Below are 25,707 nucleotides of genomic sequence, written 5' to 3'. Positions count from 1 at the left end.
GCTCCGAGTCTAGGCTTCCAGCTGTCTTGCTAGAGGTGACTGAGCCCCCATCCCACCTGGGTCACCCACTCCCTTAGTCAGGGAAAATGCACTTCTTGAGAGTGAGTATGTGTGTGTGTGTGCATGTGCACACACACACAATCCACATGCATACTCTACAGGAAAAGAAACTGCTGACCAGCGCAGGCAGTGGCCAGGGTCCCTCTGCATCCCGCGGGCATGGGTACACTCCGCCAGGCGCTGGTCCCGCGTCCAGCTCGTGGTCGACTGCTTGGCCTTTCCCAGCCCCTGCAGGAAGCCAGCTCCCTTCGCCAGCTCTGTTAGCCATCATAGGACCAGGGACCCACCTCTCCAGGGACGTCAGTCTCCCAGAGGCCTTTCTGTAGCCCCAGCATTTCATCAGGATCCCTTTCTCATGTGACTGGGTGGATGGGAAGCAAGGGTCCCAGGCTCCCTTCGCCCAGGCATGGCCACTGGTCCCCGAGCCACCCCCACCACACACACCAGGAGTTGCCCTGGAGGGTGCCATTTCCAAGCTCAGGATGGCAGAAGCCACTGATGAGGTGCCACGGAGCCCCACTATGGGGGACAGAGGGCGTCACTGAGCCTCTTCAAGGGCTGGGAACATAGCAAGGTGTCACTGGTCTGGCCAGGAGCCCTGAGCCAGGGAGTGGCCTCTCTTCCCCCGAGGGTCGGCAGGCGGCCTGAGGATATTTATAGACCTTCCCAAGGAGCAGCGGCCCTTCTGCACCAGCCTCCTCCCAAAAAGGGCAGATTTGATTAAACGAGGCAGTGCTCTTCCCCCTCAGCCTTGAAAACGTCCCGCCAAGCCAGACAGCCAGGAAGGCAGAGCCGTTAATATAAATAGATATTGTGATTAAAGAGCACGATCAGCTCGGGGCCAGCGCTCCCAGCGAGATTCGCATGACATCAGGCGGCGAGAGTGTGTGGAGAGCAAGAAACACGCTGAAATCATTGTTTCCACGGGGGCTGCATTTAGGAAGCAAATCGTCCTGCAGAGAGAGAGACAGTGTGTGTGTGTGTGTGTGTGTGTGTGTGTGTGTGTGTGTGTGTGTGTGTTCCTCTGTTGCTGGTTAGGAAAACAAGAAGAGAAAGAAAAACTGGCGGTTGTCCGACACTCAGCTCACCATTGGGAAAATGGTGAGACTGGGTCGCCAGGGCCTGCGGGGCCTGCCGCTCGGCTCTGGCCGCCACCCTCTCCTGTTACGCACAGAGCTGGAGCGGCCTCTCCATCCCAGTCTGGGGAGGTCTCACTTTTCTCAGATGTGGAACCAGCCCCCTCAGGGGCTCCCCTCCCATCTCCATCTTCTAGCCACCCCCAGACTCTGATGTCACAGCCAGGAGCTCTGCTCCCCGGCCTGGGGATTAAGAACCCCAAGGGGCTGGTCGCTCCTGAGGCCTCCCTGTCCTGGGAGCAGCTCACAGGGCCGGAGGCAGAACAAGGGGGGAAGCTGAGAGCATTTTAAACCTTAGGAAGTGGGCGGCCTAGCCCAAGGGGTGTTGTTTTACTCCCTTCTGCTGAAACAGCGTGGCTGGCATGGTAGGGAGACCCGGTGGGGAGTCTGGATGGGCAGGTGCAGCTGCACACAAGTGTCTTTGCCCATCTCTGGGAGCAACTTTGAAGACCTCGGTCCCACCTGACAAACTCATGGGGTCAGGAAAACACAGAGCAGCAGGGCCCATTCTCCAGTGAAGGCCGAAGTGGGTAGAGATCTACCCAGGCCACCCAGGGACCCCAGGGGAGGAACAGGAACATGGTCGCCAACCCATCTTGGTCACTAGAGACCAATCCCAGGGAAGGGTGCATGTGCATAGATATGTATATGTACACATGTGTGTGCAAGTACATGTGATGACACAGTTATAGTGCAATGAATGTTTGTGAACATACACACTCGTGCATGACACACTTATGTACACAAGCGCACGTGCCCATAGACCTGTGGGCATACCTACATGCATGCATACACCTGAGCACACATGCAGGTAGTCATACCCAGTGACGCATGTGTGCACACACACGTGCACACATGCACTCACACACACGCACACACATCCAGGCGCACGCCACTCCAGGCACTCAGCCAGACCCCCGGTGCCCCAGCCCCAGGCAGTGCGGGTCCCCGTCGCCTCCCCTCACACCGCTGTCTCTGCCCTGCTGCCCCCAGGTGAGGTCTGCCACAAGTCGTACACGCAGTTCTCCAACCTGTGCCGCCACAAGCGCATGCACGCGGACTGCCGCACGCAGATCAAGTGCAAGGACTGCGGGCAGATGTTCAGCACTACCTCGTCCCTCAACAAGCACCGACGCTTCTGCGAGGGCAAGAACCATTACCCGCCGGGAGGCATCTTCGCGCCCGGCCTGCCCCTGACCCCCAGCCCCTTGATGGACAAGGCCAAGCCTCCCCCCGGTCTCAACCACGCCGGCCTGGGCTTTGGCGAGTACTTCCCCTCCAGGCCGCACCCTGGGAGCCTGCCCTTCTCCACGGCACCCCCCAGCTTCCCCACGCTCACGCCCGGCTTCCCGGGCATCTTCCCTCCATCCCTGTATCCCCGGCCACCTCTGCTACCTCCCACGCCGCTGCTCAAGAGCCCCCTGAACCACACGCAGGACGCCAAGCTCCCCAGCCCCCTGGGGAACCCGGCCCTGCCCCTCGTCTCCGCTGTCGGCAACAGTAGCCAGGGCACCGCAGCGGCCGCGGGGCCCGAGGAGAAGCTGGAGGGCCACCTGGAGGAGGCGTATGCCACCAAACTCAAGCCCCGGGGCAGTGACCTGTCAGACGGCAGCGACTTCGAGGACATCAACACCACGACCGGGACCGACCTGGACACGACCACGGGCACAGGCTCCGACCTAGACAGCGACGTGGACAGTGACCGCGACAAGACCAAGGACAAGGGCAAGACGGCCGAGGGCAAGCCCGAGTTCGGGGGCAGCACGGTGCCCCCGGGCGCCCCGAACACTGTGGGCGAGGTTCCCGTCTTCTACTCGCAGCACTTCTTCCCACCGCCCCAGGAGCAGCTGCTGACAGCGGCGGGCGCGGCAGGCGACTCCATCAAGGCCATCGCGTCCATCGCCGAGAAGTACTTCGGGCCCGGCTTCATGGGCGTGCCGGAGAAGAAGCTGGGCGCGCTGCCCTACCACTCCGTGTTCCCCTTCCAGTTCCTGCCCCACCTCCCCCACTCCCTGTACCCCTTCACGGACCGTGCCCTCACCCACAACCTGCTGGTCAAGGCCGAGCCAAAGTCGCCCCGGGACGCCCTCAAGGCCAGCGGCCCCAGTGCCGAGTCCCCCTTTGACCTCACCACCAAACCCAAAGAGGCCAAGCCCATCCTGCCGGCGCCCAAGGTGCCCCCAGCCCCGGCGTCTGGCGAGGAGCAGCCGCTGGACCTGAGCATTGGCAGCCGCGCACGGGCCAGCCAGAACGGAGGGGCGCGGGAGCCCCGCAAGAACCACGTGTACGGCGAGCGCAGGCTGGGGCCCAGCGAGGGGCTGCCCAAGGCGTGCCCAGCCCAGCTGCCCCAGCAGCCACCCCTGCACTATGCCAAGCCATCGCCCTTCTTCATGGACCCCATCTACAGGTATTCACATGCCCCGCCCTCACGTGCTCTCCCTGGGGACCACCTCCCTTGCTCCCCCAAGCTTCGTCCCTCTGTCTTTGCAGCTTCAGGAGGTGCTTCAGCTCTGGGCAGGGAGGGGTCTGTGCTGCTTTGAAGTCCAGGCCCGGCTCGGCACTTTCCTAGGGTGGGTGCCTGGCAGGGTCTTCTGGGCACACTTGGCTCCCTTTCGCAGATGCCACTGGGAGAGCCGCTGCCCTCCCTTGAACCCCAACCCCAGCCTGCCCTCAGACTCCACCCCAGAGGCCCACCTGCTGGTGTCTCCAGCCTCCCTCTCTGAACCTACTCTGCCTCCCATGACACGCCTGGCTGTTAGGTCTGCTCAAGCATTTCTGCTTCCCTGTGACTGCCCTGTGGCCCCTACATGGGCCCCACCCCTCTCCGGAGCCGCAGCTGGGGTTCCTGTTGGCCTAGGGGCGATCAGAGGAGGAGCCACTTCTCCCCAGAGGGAGGAGGAGGAGGGAGAAAGATGAAAGCTCTGGAAGGTTGGCAAAACATCAGCGTTCCAGCCCTCTGATAGACCTTCTGGTGAGGGGCCAACTGATTCCCCCTCCCCAGTTTCTGAGTAGGCTTTGATCAGGGGGTTTTGGCCCCCATTGCACGTGTCCCGGGGTGCTGGGAGGGCTGAGCCCTCAGGAGGGAGCTGTGTCCCTGGGCGGGGCTGGAGGGGCACGTGTGGTGCTTCAGCCACTATTACAGGCCCATGGCTCTGTGTGGGAGGGGCCCGTGTGCACACAGGTGAGTGTGTCTACGTGGGAATTCAGGGAGCGCATGGCCACTTTGAGGGCTCATGTGAAGCACAGGGCCCAGGCAGGGCCTGGGATGGGCGTGCAGGTGAGGTCACCCCTGCCAAGGTGCAGCGGGAAGAGTGGTGGCAGGGCTGCCAGCGATGGGGAGGAGGGAGCACGGACCAGCCTCCTGCTCTGCCTTCCACACCCACCCAAGTCCCCCCAGCCGCGCTCACCCAGGGCCCTGGCTGGCCTGTGTCTGCAGCTGGTTCCATTTCCTGCCAGGTCTTGGCGCTGTCATCACAGGAAACCTGAAAAATGGTCCCTTGGGTGTTTCTTTAAGAACACACCATCCACAGATGGTGTGAGAAAGTGACCAGAGGCCCGTCACCACTGACAGCGGCTCACAGGCTTTCTGGGGTGAACATGCCCGTCAAAGGCCCAGGGGGCACCTGCCAATTTCAGTTGAATCCGTGGGACTCAGTATGGGGGACAGGATATAGCTGGGGTTCGAGGGAGGAGACCCCACCAGGGCAAGCAGCCCTCACACAGAGGAAGGGGTGGGACAGGAGACCTAGCGAGCAAGGCTCCTGGTCAAGCCTCCCGAGTTGGAGCCAGCAGGCCTTCAAGAGGCTCTGGGTTAATTGTTTCCCTTCGGCCTCCTTGTCCACCCTGTCCCAGCTCCCCTCCCAGCCCCCAGCCCTCCTCTGCCCCTCCCCTCCCCACTGCAGGCCTGGTTCAGGGCTTTGGGCCTTTTTCTGGAAGTTGGCGGGGCAGCCAGTCAGGCCTGGAAGCAGGAATTGGCCGCAGGGCCCCCGGACCCTCCCCTCCTGCCCGAACTTCTCTGAGACCTGGCTTGTACCAGGCTCTTGCCCTCTGGATTTAGGGTACAGCTGCTGATGGAGGGGCTGCCTGGTCCCCAACTTCACACACAGACACCAGAAAAATGCCCGAGATATGGGGTAACCTCTCCCCACTGCCCCGAGCCCAGTCAAGATGATCACTTGTGGTGTCGAGAAGGTTACCTCCAAGTGAAGGTGTGGGTGACAGTCACTGCCTGTGTAAACACTGGCCAAGGGCTAGGGGACAAGGTCCTCCAAGCTCCTGGATGGTCCTGGGGTGACTCCAGCCAAACTCCCCAGTGTCCCCACAGGCCCCCCTGGGTGTGACCATGGACACATACCCATAACCCTCCTTTCCCCAGGTTGGAGGAACTCCAACACCGCCAGACTGACTCCCCCCCGACCCTCCAGCCCTTCTCACCTCCACGTGCTGCTGGCTCTGTGACAGGGCCAGAGACACTGTGATGACAAAAGCCGTGTACCTTGGCAGGGTGCATGTCTTCTGGGGGTCAGGGGTCAGCTGGAAGGGGCTTCTTGGAGCCAGCCTGCTGGGCTGCATGAGTCACAGAGGGCAGGAGAAGGCAGAAGACGATCTTCAATACCCCCTCACCCACTGTGAGACCCCTTCCTCTTCGCCCACACCACCCACCCCGGGGCCCTTATGAAAAGACCGACCCAGCCCAGCTTTGAACGGGGCCTCTGCTAAGGCCCTGAGGTCACCTAGGGGCAGAGCTGAGCCCTACAGGGGTCGGAGTGTGGCCCTTTACAGACAAGGCGGCGGTCCCTGCAGCTGTGTCTGCCTGCAGGGAGGTGGTAGGACTCCCCAAGTCACCTTGTGTAAATCTGGACTCCCATGGGGGGCACTGAGGCGGGCATCGTTTGGAAATGGTGAGAGGAGGAGGTCAGGGGAGGAGGGACAGCCTCCTCTTCCACTTGCTGTGATTGGCAGTTGTACTGGCATTTGGGGAACATTCTGGAATTGTTGTCTCCAGCAGCGGTCTTGAGATTTTAGGTAGACACTGCCTGGCTGCTGTGGGGAGGCCCTGAGACCTCCCCAGGACAGAAACCTGCTGATCACTCACACAGCCCTGCCCGGATGGACCCTGGTAGCTCACACACCCACCCAGTTGGACAGAGCACCTGTGCCAAGGGCTCGGCAGAACAGGGAAGTTGAGTGTAGGCGGCAGCCCCTGTGTGCCCCATGTTCCGCTGTTGGGGAGCCCAGGGACCCCAACAGGGCTGAGCCCTCGCTGGCCAAACGGGTCAGTGGGCAGAGGCTGCCACACACGGGACCCTTAGGGAAGAGTCCTAGCTCCGGCATCAGGCGTTCATCACATGCATGGGTGCTGGCAGCTGGGTGGTTGGGGGGACACTGGGGAGACTCGAAGGGGTCCAGACCTGGGTGTGGTGTGGGGAGCATGTGCTCATACAGGCAAGTGCACAGCCGGGTCACAGACCGTCCTACGACATCAGGTGAGATGTGGTCACAGGGCCCGTGGAAGTTGGGCTCGAGGTGAGGCCCCCACCTTGTGACTGATGGGGCACAGGTGGCAGGAGGGGCAGGGACCACGGCCCCTCCCCGCCCAGTGCTGGGCTGCTCAGTGGGGTCCGTAACCCTCTGTGTTGCTGTCCAGCAGGGTGGAGAAGCGGAAGGTGACCGACCCGGTGGGAGCCCTTAAGGAAAAGTACCTGAGGCCATCCCCGTTGCTCTTCCACCCCCAGGTAAGGCCAGTGGGAGCGTGAGGTCCATCCAGGCCCAGCCACAAGCCCCAGGCAGGTCTCTGCTTCCCATCTCTGCACACCCACCCATCCCTGTGAGGCTGGGGAAGATGAGACAGGGCCAGACAGGTGAGGCAGGAGGGTGGTCCTTGGTGGGGGCGCCCTAGGAAGCAGCCAGGGACACTGGCCATGGGTGCCCCCCTCGACCCACGGTTGGGAGGGGTAGTGAACGTCCCCCCTGCAGCGGTGGGCTGCAGCTCTGATGGAGCATATCCAAACATTTGGACCATAGGGAGAATGAATAGGAGAGACCCAGGGAAGTGTGGACGCCAGCAGCCTCTCTGGTACAAGGGACATGAGGGCACTTAAGAGAAAAGGTCAGCAGAGGAGGGGCGGTACAGGGGGCAGAGGCAGGGAGCAGGACAGCAGCAGAGGGACTGGCATCGAGCTCAGGGGATCCCAGGGGGTCGCGGACAGACAGACTGCCCTCCCCGGGGGATGCAGAGGGTGGCGAGGCCACCTGTCAAGACCAGAATCAGGAGTCTGGGAAAAAGAACCCCCAAGTCTGGGGAGTAGCCACAGACCCCGCCAAGCCTGCAGGCACTTCTGTGCCCCTGTTCTCACCGCTTGGAGCCCGGCCCCGGCCCCAGACCCACGGGCCTCCCCTGCCCCAGCCGGAGGACTCGGGACTGAGTTGTGGGCCAGCCTGGACCCAGACTCCAGACCCGGGCATTGTTCTCTCCCTCCGCGTTTCCCGCCTGGGACAAACCCTTGGTTTGTGGAACCTGCACCCCGCCTGGGTTCACAGCTAAACTTACTGCCTCCCATTGTCTCATGGGGGCCTCGGAGTTTGGTTAAGAACTTCCCCTGGTTTCCTCAGGCCCTGCTGGAAAAAGCAGGCAAGCCAGCCAGGCACATCCTGTGTTTGTGTTTGTGGGGGAGCTTGGCCGGGAATATCTGATCAGGCAAAGTAGGCCGGGCGGGCCGGAGCCTCCCAGGCCTGAGGAAGAGGGGCCTGGCAGGGGGCTGGCTGCCCATTGTCTCTGCTGCCCACTCCCCCAACCAGCTACCCCTGCTGCCTACCCCTGAGCCCAGTTCCGGGGGTGGGGGTGGGAGAGGTGACTAGTAAGTCCCCTGATGAAATGGTCTGAGGTGAGGCCATCACTGGGACAGGGCAGCTTCCAGCCACTGTAAAGTCTTGGGGTGGGGGGCGGGGGTCACAATGCACAAAGACACCAACATGCTATGGTCAGCTGCCTCTCATTTCTGAGGCCCGACATGCAGGTGTGCAGCCCCTGGTGGAGCAGGGAGAGGCAGTCCTGTCAGGCCACTGCTCCTCACCACCTCTGGGGTCCCGGGGAGTCTAGGGCAGTAGTCCCAGAACCTCCCAAGGCTGCAGCTAAAACTGAGACCCACTGGCAGATGGGCAGCAGTCTGTGCCTAGATCCCATCATCTAGGCCATGGATGTGCCAGTGAGAGACTGGACAGCATCTGAGGGGCCAGGCAGTGTCCATCTGTCCATCAGTGGAGACAGGCAGGCCGTCCACAGCTGGAAGCAGCATGCGTCTGACAAGGGAGCATGCCCATCCCATAGGGACGGTGAGGCCCAAATCCTGCAACTATGCAGAGCTGGCCAGGGTCTAGGTGGCAGCCCAGCATCAAGGGAGGCCTCAGCCATAGGATGGACCCCATCTTCTGTTTGTTAACCCCTTTCTGGTGTCTTATCATAACCATTCAGTTGTTCCCCAGCCTAAACCCTGAGGGATTCCAGACACAATGAAAACTCTTCCTTTCTCAGTCTCATCCCAGCCTCCCACAGGGCCTGACTTGCAGCAGGCAGTCTCAGGTGGAGAGGAGAAATGCTGCTAAGGCCTGCGCAGCCCCCTGCCTACTTTTGTCCCCCAGCCCCAAGGCAGGCACAGGATTCTAGTCAGAACCCTGCCCACCAGATGGAAATGAGCAAGGCCAGGAGAAAGCAGCTCCCTTCTGCTCCCCAGGCAAGCCCTTGGCATCTCCAACGAGCAGACAGGCAGCCCCTCCGGTCCATGTCACCCCGTCTTGTGTCGCACGTCATGTTGGCTTCGGCGTTCCACCGTTGGGTGTAGTCTTAAGCTGTTGAATTTCTTTTTAGCACTTTGCCTGTAGTTATGGTTTGCTGCCACTAGGTGGTGGTGGTGCTTCAGGTTTGTGAGCCATTTTTTAATTTGAGATTCAGATAGCTATCTTAATTTTTTGGGCTTCTCTGGTAGCTCAGTCAAGAATCTGCTTGTAATGTAGGATATCTGGGTTCAATCCTTGGGTTGGGAAGATCCCCTGGAGAAGGAAATGACAACCCACTCCAGTAGTCTTGCCTGGAAAATCCCATGGACAGGGGAGCCTGGCAGGCTGTGGTCCATGAGTTTGCAGAGTTAGACAAGACTGAGCAACCAACACTAACTAAATTTTTTGACCACTCAAAAAAACGAACAAAAAAGGGTATAATTCTGTCTTCATCCCAAATTAGGCATAAGGAGTGCTAGCCAGGGATTGAGCCAGCAGGGCTTGCTGGCTGGTTTCAAAGTAAGGTGCTTTGTGATCACAAGTGTCAGTGACCCGCATCACCCAGGGGCTGGCAGGTGATGGTCAGCTGCAGCTCCCCCAGACTGGACCCTGGACTGTGACGGGGTTCCAAACAAGGACCAGAGCAGGGCTGGCTGCAGGAAGTGAAAGAACCCAGCCCAGTGGCCAAGAAGAAGGAGACCTCTGGTTCCAATGATACCCTGCTTGTCCATGATCCATGCTCAGTCACCCAGGATACCCAGGTGTGGGGTGGGTCCAGGCGCGTCAGGACTGGGGGTGCAGTGGAGCCCCACAGCCTCTCTCACTCTCCTGCCAACAGATGTCAGCCATTGAGACCATGACGGAGAAGCTGGAGAGCTTCGCGGCCATGAAGGTGGACTCTGGCAGCTCCCTGCAGCCCCTCCCACACCACCCCTTCAACTTCCGGTCCCCGCCCCCAACGCTCTCAGACCCCATTCTCAGGAAGGGCAAGGAGCGATACACGTGCAGGTGAGATGCGGTGAGCCCCTGAGGCAGTTTCAGTGAGGCGGCCGCAGGCGCCACAAGGGCCCATGAACCTGCACTTCCAGGAAAAAGCTCAGTCTCAGCCAGGGTCCGCATGGTAGCCGGTGGGCCACTGTCCCCTTGAGGTCATTCCCTGAAAATATCCACACCAAGCTGTGCTCCAGTGAGCACAAGAAAACGCAGCCTTGGCCAGCAGGTTGGAATTTCCAAGCCGGAAGCTAAGGCTGCTGGTCCGTGTTTAACCCCGGCTCTGGGGGTGGTGGGAAGCTCAGCACTAAGGAGAGATGGCCGGTCCCCAGCTGCACAGGCCTGTGCAGCCGGTGCTTTCCAGCTCGGCCCAGGCTAGGCTGGGGGCTGAGAAACTGCCTCGGGCAGGGGCACGGCCCTGAGCGGGCCAGTGTGGGCCAGCGCCAGCTGCCCAGTGGTGTGTGTCCAGCCTCTCTGTGACACTCAGCTGGGCCCTGAGGCCGAGGAGAAACTGAAATCCAGGGTGTGCAGTGGGTCACCTGCCCCCAGGTGTGGGAGAAACAGCACCAGAAAACACCTGGGTGCCCACCTCTATGGCAAAGCGCCTGCCTGATGGACCCCTCCCCCACTGCCTGCCCCCAGGTACTGTGGCAAGATCTTCCCCCGGTCAGCAAACCTCACAAGACACCTGAGGACGCACACCGGGGAGCAGCCGTACAGGTAGGAGCCCGCCCAGTCGGGGTGCGGGAGGCAGGCTCCTGGCGGACCTCCCCTTCCCCTGCCACAGGATGGGCAGCAGGTGGAAGCAATGCTTGACCTTGCTCCAGGTCACTGGGTCACTCCATCCTGGCCGCTCAGCCCTCACGCACCTGGGGATGTTGTAAAGATCAGGCTTCTGGAAGGTTCCCGCACACTGACCCCAGAGCGTGTCTGGGAGCAGCCCTTCCTCCTGCCACTGGGGTGTCAACTGGAGAGCGAAGCCAGGCCCAGGGGTGGTCTGTGTGGAGAGGGAGCTTCAGCGTCACCACCACCCAGCCCACCTCCACCCACCTCCCCACAGCCGCTGGCCATTGCTGACCTCAGCCCGGGCAGGGGACCAGGGTGAGCCCCTAAGGCAGGGTGGGCTGGTCTCAGAGAAGGAGCCCCGTGCAAACTTGGATCCTACCCAAGCTGGGGGCATCCTGAGGATTCACCTAGGTGCCCCGACCACCCTAGACGGGAGCCCTGTCTGCCCCCACCTCGCTCCTTGGTGCCTAGTCCCCTCCCTGCAGAATGTGGTCGCAAGCGCATGGGGGCTGTGAGAGCCTCTACATTTCACGTTCACAACTGGTGGGGGCATCTCCCTGTTTCAAAGACTTGGAGCCTCAGGCTCAGAGACGCCCCTGACTTGCCAGGGTCCAAGCTCACAGCCACACTTGCTGACCATTCTGGCCTTTTCTCTTGGTGCCTAGGGCATTTGTCGGCCAAGAAAAGAGCTGAGGGTAACATCCTGGCTTTTGGGGAACCCACCCGGTGGGGGTGGGGCCGGGAGTCCCAGGGAAGGGAGACCTTGAGACAAATTGGGGGATGCTGGTCCCAATGCCAGGATGACATCCTGGGCTGTCTGGTGGACAGCGGCCGTCGGGAGCAAGGGGTCTGGCATCATTTTAAGTGGGCAGCGTCAGGTTCCTGTCGTCCGGGCACACAGCTGGGAGTGACCCATGGGTCCAGGAGAGTGAGGGTGTATCCCCATCCCTGCGCAGGGCAGCTACAGGGGCTCCTGCAGGCATCATAGCCCCCAGGCCCTGTCCCAGCCGGGTAAGCGTCAGCTTACATCGCTTACCAGTCATCTGCTCAGTGCCCTCAGCTGGCCCCCAGCACACAGCCTCCTTCCCTGTTACCCTCCAAAAGTGACTTACAACTTAACAAAGGAGGGCTCGGCTTGCTTCTCTCCTGGACAAGGAGCCCTGTGTGTTTCTGTAAGGAGAACCAACTTCTGGACAGGGTTGCATATAAGAGCCCCTGGGGGTTCAGGTCCATGTTTATAGAAGGATTTAATTATCATTGATTTCTTTTGCTCTTTCAATCTGTGAGTTTCGACACGAGTAACAATAATTGCTTTGAAAGTTGGCATTGCAAATCCTGACTGTATCTAGCTCAAGGCAGCCCCACAATGAGGAGTTTGGGGTGTGGGCCTGTCTTGTGACATCACTGGGGCATCTGGCCTCACTTTGGGAATTGGAGGGGCTTCAGTTGGAGGAAAGAAAGTGCAAGTTCATCCACAGAAGGCCAGTGCTGGCACAGCCCAAGTCACCCCAGTGACGCCAATGAAAACCGCCACCGCCTGTCTGTACCCCATATGTGTGCACTGTGTGTGTGCCCACGGAGGCCCAGCTGGTGGGTGGGTGCCCCCACAAGCAAGAGAAAGACAGACCCCTTAGTGTGACACACAGTGGGCACGACCCCTTAGTGTGACAAACCTCTGCCCGGCTGGGCCGGTGTCCTAGTTTAGAGATCTCTGAGTGAGGCTGGGAGATGAGGGGCAGTTGATGATGTTTTTTCAAGCTCCAGAACATAGGGCTTGTTGAGATGTGGGAAGGAGGGTGGCTATTTCCTCTGTCCTGGCAGCCTGTCCAGGGGTCCCTCCGGCGCTGCCCAGAGGTGGGTCGGGGGTCTTGATGCACGTGCTCTGGATGCACGTGGGCTGACTGTGGCTCCTGGCGGGACCTGGGACTCCGGCTCTAAGGATGCTCACCTCCCCCCATCTGCAGATCGTTTCCTCTGTGGCTCCCCATCCTGCTAACTGTGCTGAGTCCACGTGCCCAGCAAGGTCCTGTTACCATTCCCATCAGGGCTCCAGGTGGCCCATACGTGTCTGTTCTTTGTTCATTTTATTGTTAAGCCTGGGTTACAAAGGGCTTCCCTGGTAGCTCAGCTGGTAAAGAATTTGCCTGCAATGCAGGAGACGCTGGTTCGTTCGATTCCTGGGTCAGGAAGATCTGCTGGAGAAGGGATAGGCTACCCACTCCAGTATTCTTGGGCTTCCCTGGTGGCTCAGACGGTAAAGAATCCACCTGTAATGCGGGAGACCTGGGTTCCATCCCTGGGTTGGGAAGATTCCCTGGAGGAGGACACGGCAACCCACTCCAGTGTTCTTGCCTGGAGAATCCCCATGGACAGAGGAGCCTGGCGGGCCACAGTCCATTGGGTCGCAGATAATCGGACAGGACTGAGCGACTAAGCACACAGCACAGGGTTACAAAAATCTCTGCTATCTTTCCTTTCCCGGTTTTTACAGTTACCTAAAGCCTATCTCTCTCTGGTGGCTGGTACGGCCCCACTAGGTTCCAGAGTGGACACAGCCACCGCCCCACCAGGGGCCATTTCACTCTCCCCGCCCGGTGCTGCATCTTCAACACCACTGGCTTCCCCGGGGCGGGGGCAGACGCGGTCACAGCAAGGTCCCCTGGCTGCCCGCTGCCTCGGCTGGCCGGTCTCCGCTCTCCCATTCCTGTTGGAGTGCGATGGTGTGCTATTTTATACAGCACGGCCATAAATTTCACTAGCCACTTGTCAGCTTATTTACAACGCAAATTCCAGCTGCTCCGAGAGCCCTGCTCCCTCGCAGCCCTGGGCTCACCAGTCCCCTAAATTTCAGATGCACTTCTCTGGGCCATTTATTTAGATTAGAACCAGGAGAGGGTCAGATTCAGAACCCTGTGACCAAACTGAATGTGTGGCTGCTCTCCCGGCCCCTCCCACCAGCAGAGGTTGGGGAGTGACGGTGCTCAGGCCCGCAACCGAGCTCCTCATCCAGTCCTATTTCTCACTCAGCTGTCCCACTGCTCAGAGATACTGCACAGCCACTGCTGGGGCTCAGCGAGGGTCCCTACTTTTCCTAAGATACAGGAAAGGAAGGCTGAGTGTGCAGACATCCGTGTAGACCGAGGCAAGCACCCCATGCAGCCTGTGGGAAGGCTGTTGGGTGGGCTGGGGCCAGCTTGGACTTGCACTTGCCCTACAGGCGAGCCTGGCAGCACTGGGCGGTGAAGGTTTCTGTGGGCTTGAGGGTGTGTTGGGGGCAGAGTTGAGGAGCAAGATGGTGCAGGCAGGGATGTAAAAGTCCTCCTTCCTGGACTATTGAGAGGGGATCACTGGATCAGAGCACACCTGAGCATCTCTGCTCAGCCCAGAGGGGAGAGGGTTGAAGCCCCAGTCCCACTGCTCTGTCACCCCAGCTGAGAAGGACAAGACAGCCACCCTCCTGGTGCCGGCAACTGGGACAGGGGTCCAAGTCGAGGCTGCTGAACATTACACGACTGTGGGAGGACCAAGGCCCTACGTCCTAGGGGCTCCCGGGGGCCTGGTGGCAGCTCAGCTGGCCCAGCAGGCCAGCCCCAGGGCCAAAGGGGTGGCTTGAAGGAGCTCGGGGGACTAGTGCGTGGATCATGGGCAGCTCTTAGCCCATCTGCTGTGGAGGCAGCCAGCATGAGTCTGGCCTCAGGCAGCATCTGGAAGCCTCGGGACTGAGTAAATGAAGCCCGAGAATCGCATCAGGGGAGCAGTCTGGGCTCCTCCAAGCAGGGCCCGTCCCATAAGTATTATCTCCTGGGTGAAAGTGTTAGTCACTCAGTTGTGTCCGACTCTTTGTGATCACATGGACTGTAGCCCACCAAGCTCCTCTGTCTGTGGGGATTCTCCAGGCAAGAATACTGGAGTGAGTTACCATTTCCTCCGCCAGAGGATATTCCCAACCCAGGGATCAAACCTAGGTCTCCCACGTTGCAGGCAGATTCTTTACCATCTGAGCCACCACTGAAGCCCTACAGGTAGGGAGAAGCCACCCACGAGTAGGGGGTGGTAATTTGGGGGCTCTCACCCTCCCACCACAGAGAGCTGCCACCAGCTTTGAGCAGGAAAAGCTCAGCCCCGGGCCCCAGTGGCCAGCCTGGGGGTGTCAAGCGTCCTGTCTCAGGGACCCAGGGCCATTGGGCTTGCCCAGACTCCCCAGGTAGGGCCATCTTCTGAATGTCAAGTGTCAGACGAGCGCCTCCTAAGTGGGCGGGCAGCACTGGGGTGAGAGGCCAGGGCCCCGGGGTGTCCTCAGACACGTGTCCGTCCACAGGGCTGAGTGCTCGTGACCACTACACCGTGCTGGAGCGCGGCCACCAGGCTGTGTCCTCAGGACAGGTCCCCGTACCTCCCAGCCATGCCCTCTGAGCAGACCTAGTCTCCCAAGCCCTGCCCCGCCACACTGGCTGCATAGACTCTGCCTGCCAAGGGCCTGCCCGGTTAGCACTCTGCCATGCTTGCCTCTCTGCTTGTCAATCCACAGGAGCCTGGTTCCCAAAACAGGGAAATAGCTGAGCTCAGGGATGGATAAGTCAGTGCTCCTGTGCCTCTGAGCCGCGTACGGGCATCCCTAGAGAAGTTCTGAGACCAGGAGCACATGAGCGTGCCCACCAGCACGTGCACACCTATCACACATGCACCCGTAAGCATGCACATATAGCCTCACACGTGTGCATGAGCAGACTGACACACGCACCATGTGCGACTGGAGACCCAGAGCCGGAGTCCCCCTGCCATGGCCCGGCTGGACGCCCTGGACGGGTGGGAGTGGCTGGCCAGTGGTGGTGGCCTGGACCCCTGGGACGGGACGAGGCGGCCCTGTCTGCAGCGCTGTGCCGTGGGTCCTCAGTCCCCGACGCCCCACCCTCTCTGGTTCTTGTTTCTTGCTGCCAGTGTCTCTTGGGCCCTCACCATTGGTTCCCCTGTGATAACCTGGGGGACATCCCCCCCTCCCTCCTCTGCCCTGCCCTGGGAGAAGCCCCACACCCATAGGGACCCTGCACACGCCGGCATCTCAGATTGCTCCTTGTGGCAACTTCATGCTTTGCTCTGATAACTTGGTGTCATGATACTCGGACAACCGAAGCATCCAAGGAAAGAGCATCTTTTTTCATTTCCCGAGTGCGCCACGCAGCCTGGCAGCAGGTGCCCCCAGGAGGGCACTAAGATAAACCAAGCGCACAGGGCTGGGGGCACCTCCACCAAAGGGGTCCATGGACAGGAGGCCATCTGACGGGGCGAGGCTGGGAGCCCCCATCACCCTGGGGCAGAGGACACTAAGGAGGGTTGGTGCGGCCCTGCAGCCACTAGCCACTCGAGTGGACTGGCAGGCTGAGTCCCCAAGGGGGGTGGGTCTGCTTGAGGACCCACTAAGAGGAGTTGGGACCAGGCCAGAGGAGGGGTCTGTCTGCCAGGGAGGAAAGCTGCAGGCAGCGGGTCTGGGCTCCTGCTGGGAGCATCTTTCCTGGTGCTCTGCCGCCCCCTTGAGGCCGCCGGGAGCACGCCACCCTCTGCTGTGGACCCTGCGCTCGGGGGACAGGACAGCAGAGAGGGGGAGATGCCAGGAGACACCAGGGAGTCCCGGTGCTGCCCACCCCGGGGGCACAAGCCCCAGAGAGTCCCCTCCACCAACTCAGGGCACAGTCCCACAGCATCAGCCACCCAGAGTCAGGGATGGGGGGACATCTGCTTCCAGGGACACTTGGCTGGGACTGCATCCCAGCTCTCCACCGTGGTCCAGGGGCCTCAGGGAGGCTGTGAGGGCAGGATCTCCGCTGAGGCGCCGTGTCTTCCAGGTGTAAGTACTGCGACCGCTCCTTCAGCATCTCCTCCAACCTCCAGCGGCACGTGCGGAACATCCACAACAAGGAGAAGCCCTTCAAGTGCCACCTGTGCAACCGCTGCTTCGGGCAGCAGACCAACCTGGACAGGCACCTGAAGAAGCATGAACACGAGCACGCACCAGGTGGGGGGGCAGCGCAGAGGAGGGGCGCGGGGGGCCTGGAGGATGGGGTGTGGGGAGGGGCGGGGAGCAGGGAGGGGGAGGGGGGCCTGGAGGATGGGGTGATGGGCGGGGTGCTGGGGATGGGGAGTGGGGCCTGGAGGATGGGGTGATGGGTGGGGTGCTGGGGATGGGGAGTGGGGCCTGGAGGATGAGGTGATGGGCGGGGTGCTGGGGATGGGGAGGGGGGCCTGGAGGATGGGGTGATGGGTCAGGGTGGGGTGCTGGGGAGGGGTGAGGGGGGCCTGGAGGATGGGGTGATGGGCGGGGTGCTGGGGATGGGGAGGGGGGCCTGGAGGATGGGGTGCTGGGGATGGGGAGGGGGGCCTGGAGGATGGGGATGATGGATTGGGGCAGGGTGCAGGGTGGGGAGAGGAGGGCTGAGGAAGGGGCACACAAGCTAGCCCTAGGGGAAAGCCTGCAGTCACCGCTCAAGCCATCTTCATTCAGGGGAACCTTGTACCCTTGGGTTTCCCTAAGGGGGTGTTCCCTAAGAGTGCCCTGCACGTGCACCCCTTCAGCCACCTGTCCCCTCCCGCTGTGCCACAGTGGGTGGGGTGCAGCCGAGGGGCACCCTCCTCTGATGCTTCCCCCTCCCCACAGTGAGCCAGCATGCGGGGGTCCTCACCAACCACCTGGGGACCAGCGCCTCCTCCCCCACCTCCGAGTCAGACAACCACGCACTTTTAGATGAGAAGGAAGACTCCTATTTCTCTGAAATCAGAAACTTTATTGCCAACAGTGAGATGAACCAAGCATCAACACGAACAGACAAACGGTAAGAAACACGTCCCGGGGTCCCAGGAAGGTCTGGACTCTGTATGGTTCCCTATATGGTCATGCCCACAGCAGGCCCCCACCACAGCACCAGAGACCCCAGGCCCACAGCAGAGGGCGAGGCCTGCAGGCTCTGCAGCTGGCACCCTTCCCACCCACCAGCCACCCCGCCTCGGCTCTCTGCTTCTGCAGAGAACAAGCACCCCGGCCCAATGGCGGGTGTCACACACTCAGTGCCACCAGCACACGGGCCTCAATGCACGGTTTGGCCTCAGTGTTAACACGTGCGGCCAAACGTCAACCAGGTGAGGGCTCCTTTCATGAGATCCACCATGCCTCTGCAACTCCAGGACAGGCTCATTGAATTTGACACATGAACGGTTTCTAGCAAGAGTGCTGCTCCTTTAAACACACACACAGGCAGGAAAATGGCAGAATTGGGATCCTAAGATGTAGAGGCTGTAACACATTCCCTTCATCCCAGGCCTCGGCGGCAGACTCAGAGAGGCCGGACTCCTAGTGCTTAGGGACGCGCTCCTCTGCTTCTGCAGAGGAAATGAGGCCCAGAGGATTGGGCATCTGGCTCCAGCCCTTCTGCCCATGGGTGGGCTGCCAGCCCAGAACCCAGTTCCCTCCCACCCAGGACACCCGGCTTCCCAGGGGCTTGTCTGCTCCCCGCAGGCGGGCTGCATCTCCTTCACCCCTGGGGCCCCCGAGGCAGAGCAGGGGCACTGAGCAGACCTTCAGGATGCACGAGCGGCACATGGGCTTGGTGCCCTGGCTGTTTCTGGCTCTTCTGAGTGGCTAAATCCATGCCCAGGACAGTGATCCCACCTGGTGCCTCGGTGGGCTCAGAGGAGGAGACATGGGAGAGGCTGCCCATGGGCTGCATGTCCCCGAGCCCCAGCCCTGCCAGGCACCAAAGACCTTGATATCGGGGCACGGCCAACAAAGTGCCTGGGTCTGTCCCCGGCTCTGGTCACGTGTGATGGTCTAGTGGGAGCCCAGCCCTGCCATCTGCGCCCAGGGTGGCGAGCTTCATTCTGGCAGCACTCTGGGCTCCATCTGAGAGCTGTCCGTGGTTCAAGTTCTGAGGTCTCCACCTTCAGAGTAAGTCATGGACCTGAGCATCCAGGAGCCAGGCCATGAGGCACATCCTGGCTGATACAGGCTCCCCTGAGCTGTGACCCCCTGTGCTCAGGGCAGAGCCAGACAGGGAGCTGACAAGGACAAGCCAGGGGCGTCCTCCCTGGGGTGGGCGGCCCTCCAACGCTGTCCCTGAGTGGCAGACCCAGCTCTCAGCCATACAGAGGACACCCCAGGAGAGTCACCAGGAAAGACCGGGTGTCCCCAGAGGGATGAGGGGCTGGCACCACCCTGACCCCACAGAGCAGCATTTCAGCCAGGGCCCCAGGGGTCGGGGCGGTAAGTGAGACTCAGACACCAGCCCCACACCCCTCAGAAAGCCCAGGGCAGAGCCAGCCTACAGACCAGGCCCTCGGACGGCCTGTGTTAACCCACCCAGAACCAGTGACCTCCTCTTGACAGTCCATTATAACTCAGGGCCTGCCAGGCTTCCTGACCCCAGAAACCCCTGGGCCAAACCCTGTCCCCTCCCCAAATTCCTCTGTTGACACTCTGACCTCCAGCCCCTCAGAGTGACCTGATTTGGAAATAAGATCTTCTCAGGTGTAATTAGTTACGATGTCATTCTGAAATCAGGTGGCCCATATCCGATAGGACTGGTGTCCTTAGAAAAGGGAGAAATTTGGGATTTCTCTAGTGGTCCAGCGGCTGGGAATCCACCTGCCAGTGCAAGGGACGTGGGTTTGGTTCTTGGTCTAGGATGATCCCACAGGCCTCAAGGCAACCAAGCCCGTGCGCCACAACTCCGGAAGCCTGCACACCCTAGAGCCTGTGCTCCGTAGAGAAGCCCCCACAGTGCGAAGCCCATGCTCTGCAACCAGAGAGTAACCCCCACTCTCAGCAACTAGAGAAAGCCCAGGCAGCAGTGAAGACCCAGCGTAGCCAAAAATAAATAAATAGACTTTTTTAGAAAAAGAAAATGGGGAGACACCGTGTGAAGGTGAAGCAGAGTGGGTGATGTGCCCACAAGTGGAGGAGCCCCAAGGATCACCAGCAAAGCACCAGAGTCCAGGGAAGGGGCCGGGAGGAGGCACCGGCCCTGAGACACCTGCAGCTGGGGCAGCTGGGGCATCTATGAGAGACTGAGCCAGACCTATCTGTGTGTGCTTGGGAATCTCTGGAGGAGGCACGGGTCAACCGTGGCCTGCCACAGGGTCAGGGGCACTGACTACAACAGTCCAAGGAGCCCTGGCATGCTGGTATAGGTCCTTTTGAAGGAGGTTGCCATAGCCACTATTACCCCTACCATAGTTTGGCCTCGGGCCAAAGTACAAGGAGGGAACACAGCCCCATCCATCAGCAGAAAATTGGATTAAAGATTTACTGAGCATGGCCTTGCCACCAGAACAAGACCCAGTTTTCCCCACAGCCAATCCCTCCCATCAGGAAGGTTCCACAAGCCTCTTATCCTCATCCATCAGAGGGCAGACAGAATGAAAACCACAGTCACAGAAAACTAACCAAACTGATCACATGGACCACAGCTTTGCCTAACTCAATGAAACTATGAGCCATGCTGTGTAGGGCCACCCAAGACAGACGGGTCATGGTGGAGAGTCCTAACAAAACAGTCCACTGGAGAAGGGAAAGGCAAACCACGTCGGTGTTGTTGCTTTAGAAGCCCATGAACCGCATGAAAAGGCAAAAAGATAGGAAAGATGAACTCCCCAGGTCGGTAGGTGCCCAATGTGCTCCTGGAGAAGAGTGGAGAAATAACTCCAGAAAGAATGAAGAGACAGAGCCAAAGTGAAAACACTCCCAGTTGTGGATATGACTGGTGATGGAAGTAAAGTTGGATGCTGTAAAGAACAATATTGCATAGGAACCTGGCATGTTAGGTCCATGAATCAAGGTAAATTGGAGTGGTCAAGCAGGAGATGGCAAGAGTGAACACTGACATTTTAGGAATCAGTGAACTAAAATGAACCAGAATGGGTGAATTTAATTCAAATGACCATTACATCTACTACTGTGGGCCAGAATCCCTTAGAAGAAATTAAGTAGCCCTCATAGTCAACAAAAGAGTCCAAAATTTAGTGCTTGGGTGCAATCTCAAAAACGACAGAATGATCTCTGTTCATTTCCAAGGCAAACCATTCAATATCATAGTAATCCAAGTCTGTGCCCCAGTCACTAATGCTGAAAAAGCTGAAGTTGAACAGTTCTATGATGACCTACAAGACCTTCTAGAACTAACACCAAGAAAAAGATGTCCTTCATTATAGGGGACTGGAATGCAAAAGTATGAAGTCAAGAGATACCTGGAGTAATAGGCAAGTTTGGCCTTGGAGTACAAAATGAAGCAGGGCAAAGGCTAACAGTTTTGCCAAGAGAATGCCCTGGTCATAGCAAACACCCTCTTCTGACACATGACATCACCAGATGGTCAAACCAAAATCAGACTGATTATACTCTTTGCAGCCAAAGGTGGAGAAGCTCTGTACAGTCAGCAAAAACAAGACCAGGAGCTGACTGTGCCTCAGATCATGAACTCCTTATTGCCAAATTCAGACTTAAATTGAAAAACACAGGGAAAACAACTAGGACCATTCAAGTATGACCTAAATCAAATCCCTTACGATTATACAGTGGAAGTGATAAATAGATTCAAGGGATTAGGTCTGATAGACAGAGTGCCTGAAGAACTATGGACGGAGGTTTGTGACATTGTACAGGAAGCAGTAATCAAAACCATCCCCAAGAAAAAGAAATGCAAAAAGCCAAAATCTGAGGCCTTACAGGTAGCTGAGAAAAGAAGAGAAGCTGAAGGCAAAGGAGAAAAGGAAAGATATATCCATCTGAATGCAGAGTTCCAGAGAATAGCAAGGAGAGATAAGAATGTGTTTTTAAGTGAACAAGGCAAAGAAATAGAGGGAAACAATAGAATGGGAAAGACTAGAGATCTCTTCAAGAAAATTAGAGATACCAAGGTAACATTTCATGCAAAGACAGGAACAATAAAGGATAGAAACAGTATGAACCTAACAGAAGCAGAAGATATTAAGAAGAGGTGGCAAGAGCACACAGAAGAACTGAACAAAAAGGATCTTAGTGACCCAGATAACCACGATGGTGTGAGCACTCACCTAGAGCCAGACATCCTGGAATGTGAAGTCAAGTGGGCCTTAGGAAGCATTGCTACAAACAAAGCTAGTGGAGGTGATGGAATTCCAGTTGACCTATTTCAAGTCCTAAAAGATGATGCTGTTAAAGTGCTGCACTCAGTATGCCAGCAAATTTGGAAAACTCAGCAGTGGCCACGGAACTGTAAAAGGTCAGTTTTCATTCCAATCTCAAAGAAGGGCAATGCCAAAGAATGCTCAAACTACCATATAATTGCACTCATCTCACATGCTAGCAAAGTAATGCTCAAAATCCTTCAAGCTAGGCTTCAACAGTATGTGAACCACGAACTTCCAGATGTACAAGCTAGATTTAGAAAAGGAGGAACCAGAGATCAAATTGCCAACATCCGTTGGATCATAGAAAAAGCAAGAGAATTCTAGGAAAACATATACTTCTGCTTCATTGACTCTGCTGAAGCCTTTGACTGTGCGGATCACAACAAACTGTGAAAAATTTTTCAGGAGTTGAAAATACCAGACCACCTTACCTGCCTCCTGAGAAATCTGTATGCAGGTTAAGAAGCAACAGGTAGAACCAGACATGGAACGATGAACTAGTTCCGAATTGGGAAAGAGGTATGTCATGGCTATATATTGTCACCCTGCTTATTTAACTTATATGGAGAGTACATCATGCAAAATGCCAGGCTGGATGAAGCACAAGCTGGAATCAAGATTGCCAGGAGAAATATCAATAACTTCAAATATGCAGATGACACTACCCTTATGGCAGAGAGCAAAGAGGAATTAAAGAGACTCTTGATTAAGGTGAAAGAGGAGAGTGAAAAAGCTGGCTTAAAACTCAACATTCAAAAAAATGAAGATCATGGCATCTGGTCCCATCACTTAATGGTGAACAGGTGGGGAAACAATGGAAACAGTGACAGATTTTAGTTTCTTGTGCTCCAAAATCACTGTGGATGGTGACTGCAGCCATGAAATTGAAACATGCCTACTCCTTGGAAGAAAAGCAATGACAAACCTAAACGGCGTACTTAAAATCAGAGACATCTCTCTGCTGACAAAGATCTGTCTAGTTGAAACCATGGTTTTTCCAGTAGTCATGTACAGATCTGAGAGTTGGACCATAAAACAGGCTGAGCACCGAAGAATTGATGCTTTTGAACTGTGGTGTTGGAGAAGACTCTTGAGACACTGTTGGACAGTAAGGAGATCAAAGCAGTCAATCTGAAAGGAAATCAACCATGAATATTCATTGGAAGGACTGTTGCTGAAGCTGAAGCTCCAATAATTTGGCCTCCTAATGCAAAGAGCTGACTCACTGAAAAAGACCCTGATGCTGGGAAAGATCGAAGGCAGGAGAAGGGGACAACAGAGGACAAGATGTTTGGATGGCATTACTGATTCAAAGGACATGAGTTTGAGCAGTCTCTGGAAGATGGTGAAAGACAGGGAATCCTGATGTGTTGCAGTCCACAGCGTCACAAAGAATCTGACACAACTGAGCAACTGAACAACAACGAATCTACTGGAGGGGAGAGGGATGATCCCTGCTGTTTGAGCCATAGCCATGTGCTGTGTTAGGCTGGCCCTGGGGACATTCTGCACCCAGGCAGCTGTTTGGAGGCCTGGCTACTCGTTCTGGTTTCCTCTCTGTCTGAAGCTGTCTCCAGCCAGACTCCCCTCTCTGTCCCCGCTGTATCCATCCCCCACCCTCAACGAGCGCTGGTGTTTGACGCAGGCCTCCCACCAATGAGCAGATTTCTGTGCAGGGTGAGGCACGGTGCCAGGACAAAGTGCTCATTCATGGTCGCTGCTCCCACAGAGAAGGGCTTGTATATAAACGCACAGAGACTCAGGTTCAATTAAATGACACTCAGGGCTTTACGCTGTCCCAAGCTCCCCACCTGTGCTGTCCATCGGCACTCAGGGTGGGGACTGTTCTCACATTCCCCCAGAGGGCGTGGGTTCTGAGATGACAAACCCCGCCCAAGGGGACCTGCCAAGACCCATGGAGGGAGGCAGGACCTGGATCTGGGGTCCTCACCACTGGTGGACAGACGTGAACCTGATGCCCAACATCAAGGGAGACACATTAGGGTCCTGCCTGTCCTGGAGAATAGGTCAGCTGTCAGCAACTGTATACTCTACGGTGGAAAGATGAGAAGTGAAGACGAGGCGGGGGCGGGGGGGGGGTGCCAAGAACTGAACCACCTGGAGCTTCCCAGCCCATCCACTCAGCTCTGTATTTGGAGACGGTGACCACTTGGAGAAGACATCCCTCTTGCCTTAGTGCCCCAAGCAGGACCCTGAGTCTCTCCCGACAGCAGGGGATGGACTCCTATGGGCTGTGTGAGGTCCAGAAGGGGTTGAGTCCGGGGGCTCAGAACTCCAATTCACGAAGCATGTGCCTTGCCCCCCATCCACCTCCACCCACGTGCGGGACACCTGCCCAGGTGGCCTTGGGCCCAGCCCACGTGTGGCCACGGCACCTGGTCATGGACTTGCAGATGAACCGAACAACGCTGTTGTCATTTTTCTCAAAGTAATGGGCACCCTCTTCCTCACGGCTCGCTTTCTCTTTTCAATAATGAGGACCAGAACGGGAAAGGCCCCCAGCTGCAAGGACCCCTGGGGATGAGGGGAGGAGTCTGAGCTGCAGGAGAGACAGCCCAGTCTCAGAAACACACTCACCCTGGAGGGTTTCCGTCGCCGACAACAGCCCAGTCCACACGGCCCAGAGCCCCAGGTCCGAGATACTCCATCTGTGGAGGGCCGCCCAGTCCTCATGCCCTCGTGGCAGGTGGGGAAGAGCAGGCACTCATCAGGGTGGGGCCGCACACCTCCCACACTCCGAGCCTCCCCGGGGATACCCCTTGTGCAGGGCCCAAGCCCAGTACCAGCTCCCAGGACCCCTTGCCCTCCAGGCCAGCGTAGCGCCCTTCCCGAATCCCTGAGTGTCCCGTGTCTACGCCAGCATGACAGGAGCCTGCTACCCAGCAGTTCCTGCCCAGCTTCATCCTGGTCCTGGGCAGGTGCCCTTCCGTTTTTTAATCACTTGAAACAGCGGCCGAGGACGGAGACGGGCCGCGCAGAAGCCCAGCTCTGAGGGTCTAGTGGTAGAGAAGGGCAGGCTGCCATCGGAGGGGCTGGGGGCATCAGGGATGGTAGGGGTAGTGATAGAGAAGGGCAGGCTGCCATCGGAGGGGCTGGGGGCATCAGGGATGGCAGGGGTAGTGATAGAGAACGGCAGGCTGCCATCGGAGGGGGCTGGGGGCATCAGGGATGGCGGGGGCCAGAGCCACTGGAACCAAGTTGCTCCTCAGGACATCTGTGGTCAGCTCCCCCTGTGTCATTTCAGGCCGGAAGTCCAGGACCTAGATGGCACCTCCCAGTGCCCGGGCCTGGCCATCAGGAAGCCAGAGGACGTGGAGGAGGAGGAGGAGGAGGAGCTGGAGGAGGATGATGACAGCCTGGCAGGGAAGTCACAGGACGACACCGCATCCCCCACACCCGAGCCTCAGGGTGCCTACGAGGACGATGAGGATGAGGAGCCACCCACCTCCCTGGCCGTGGGCTTTGACCACACCCGAAGGTGGGCACCTGCCCTCTGTGGGCCCCAAGTGCTTGGGCCCCGGGCAGGGAGATGGGCAAGCACTGAGGGGGTGACCTCACTCCCACACCGTCCACCCTGCCAGCGGGGTTCTCTCCTTCCCAGTAGGTGTTTCCACTGCAAGGACTTCTGTGCACAGGTCAGGGTGAGACCGGGCCCCAAACTCACACACACATGCACACATACCTGCACACACATACACACAATGCACATGTACATACATGTACACATGTGGACACGTGCACGTGTACACACAGGCACGTGTGTGCGTGCGTACATATGTGAACACCACAT

At 58.3% G+C, this 25,707-nt stretch overlaps 1 protein-coding gene across 3 annotated transcripts in view; it reads left to right on the top strand.

Moving 5' to 3' along the window:
* Positions 1–25,707, top strand: part of PRDM16 (PR/SET domain 16) — a 340,933-nt gene that overhangs the window by 308,306 nt on the left and 6,920 nt on the right. For 2 of the 3 annotated variants that reach the window (XM_027565122.1, XM_027565120.1), the window contains exons 9-15: positions 2,190–3,603; positions 6,844–6,931; positions 9,808–9,977; positions 10,602–10,679; positions 16,586–16,755; positions 17,395–17,569; positions 25,162–25,395. In XM_027565122.1, the coding sequence (XP_027420923.1) occupies positions 2,190–3,603; positions 6,844–6,931; positions 9,808–9,977; positions 10,602–10,679; positions 16,586–16,755; positions 17,395–17,569; positions 25,162–25,395 (2,329 nt within the window). The remainder of the gene's footprint in view (positions 1–2,189; positions 3,604–6,843; positions 6,932–9,807; positions 9,978–10,601; positions 10,680–16,585; positions 16,756–17,394; positions 17,570–25,161; positions 25,396–25,707) is intronic. The other variant, XM_027565121.1, reaches the window with a different exon arrangement.

The sequence above is a fragment of the Bos indicus x Bos taurus genome, chromosome 16 (assembly GCF_003369695.1).
Source record: "Bos indicus x Bos taurus breed Angus x Brahman F1 hybrid chromosome 16, Bos_hybrid_MaternalHap_v2.0, whole genome shotgun sequence".
Lineage (NCBI taxonomy): Eukaryota > Metazoa > Chordata > Mammalia > Artiodactyla > Bovidae > Bos > Bos indicus x Bos taurus.
This window is presented reverse-complemented; position numbering and strand designations above follow the sequence as displayed.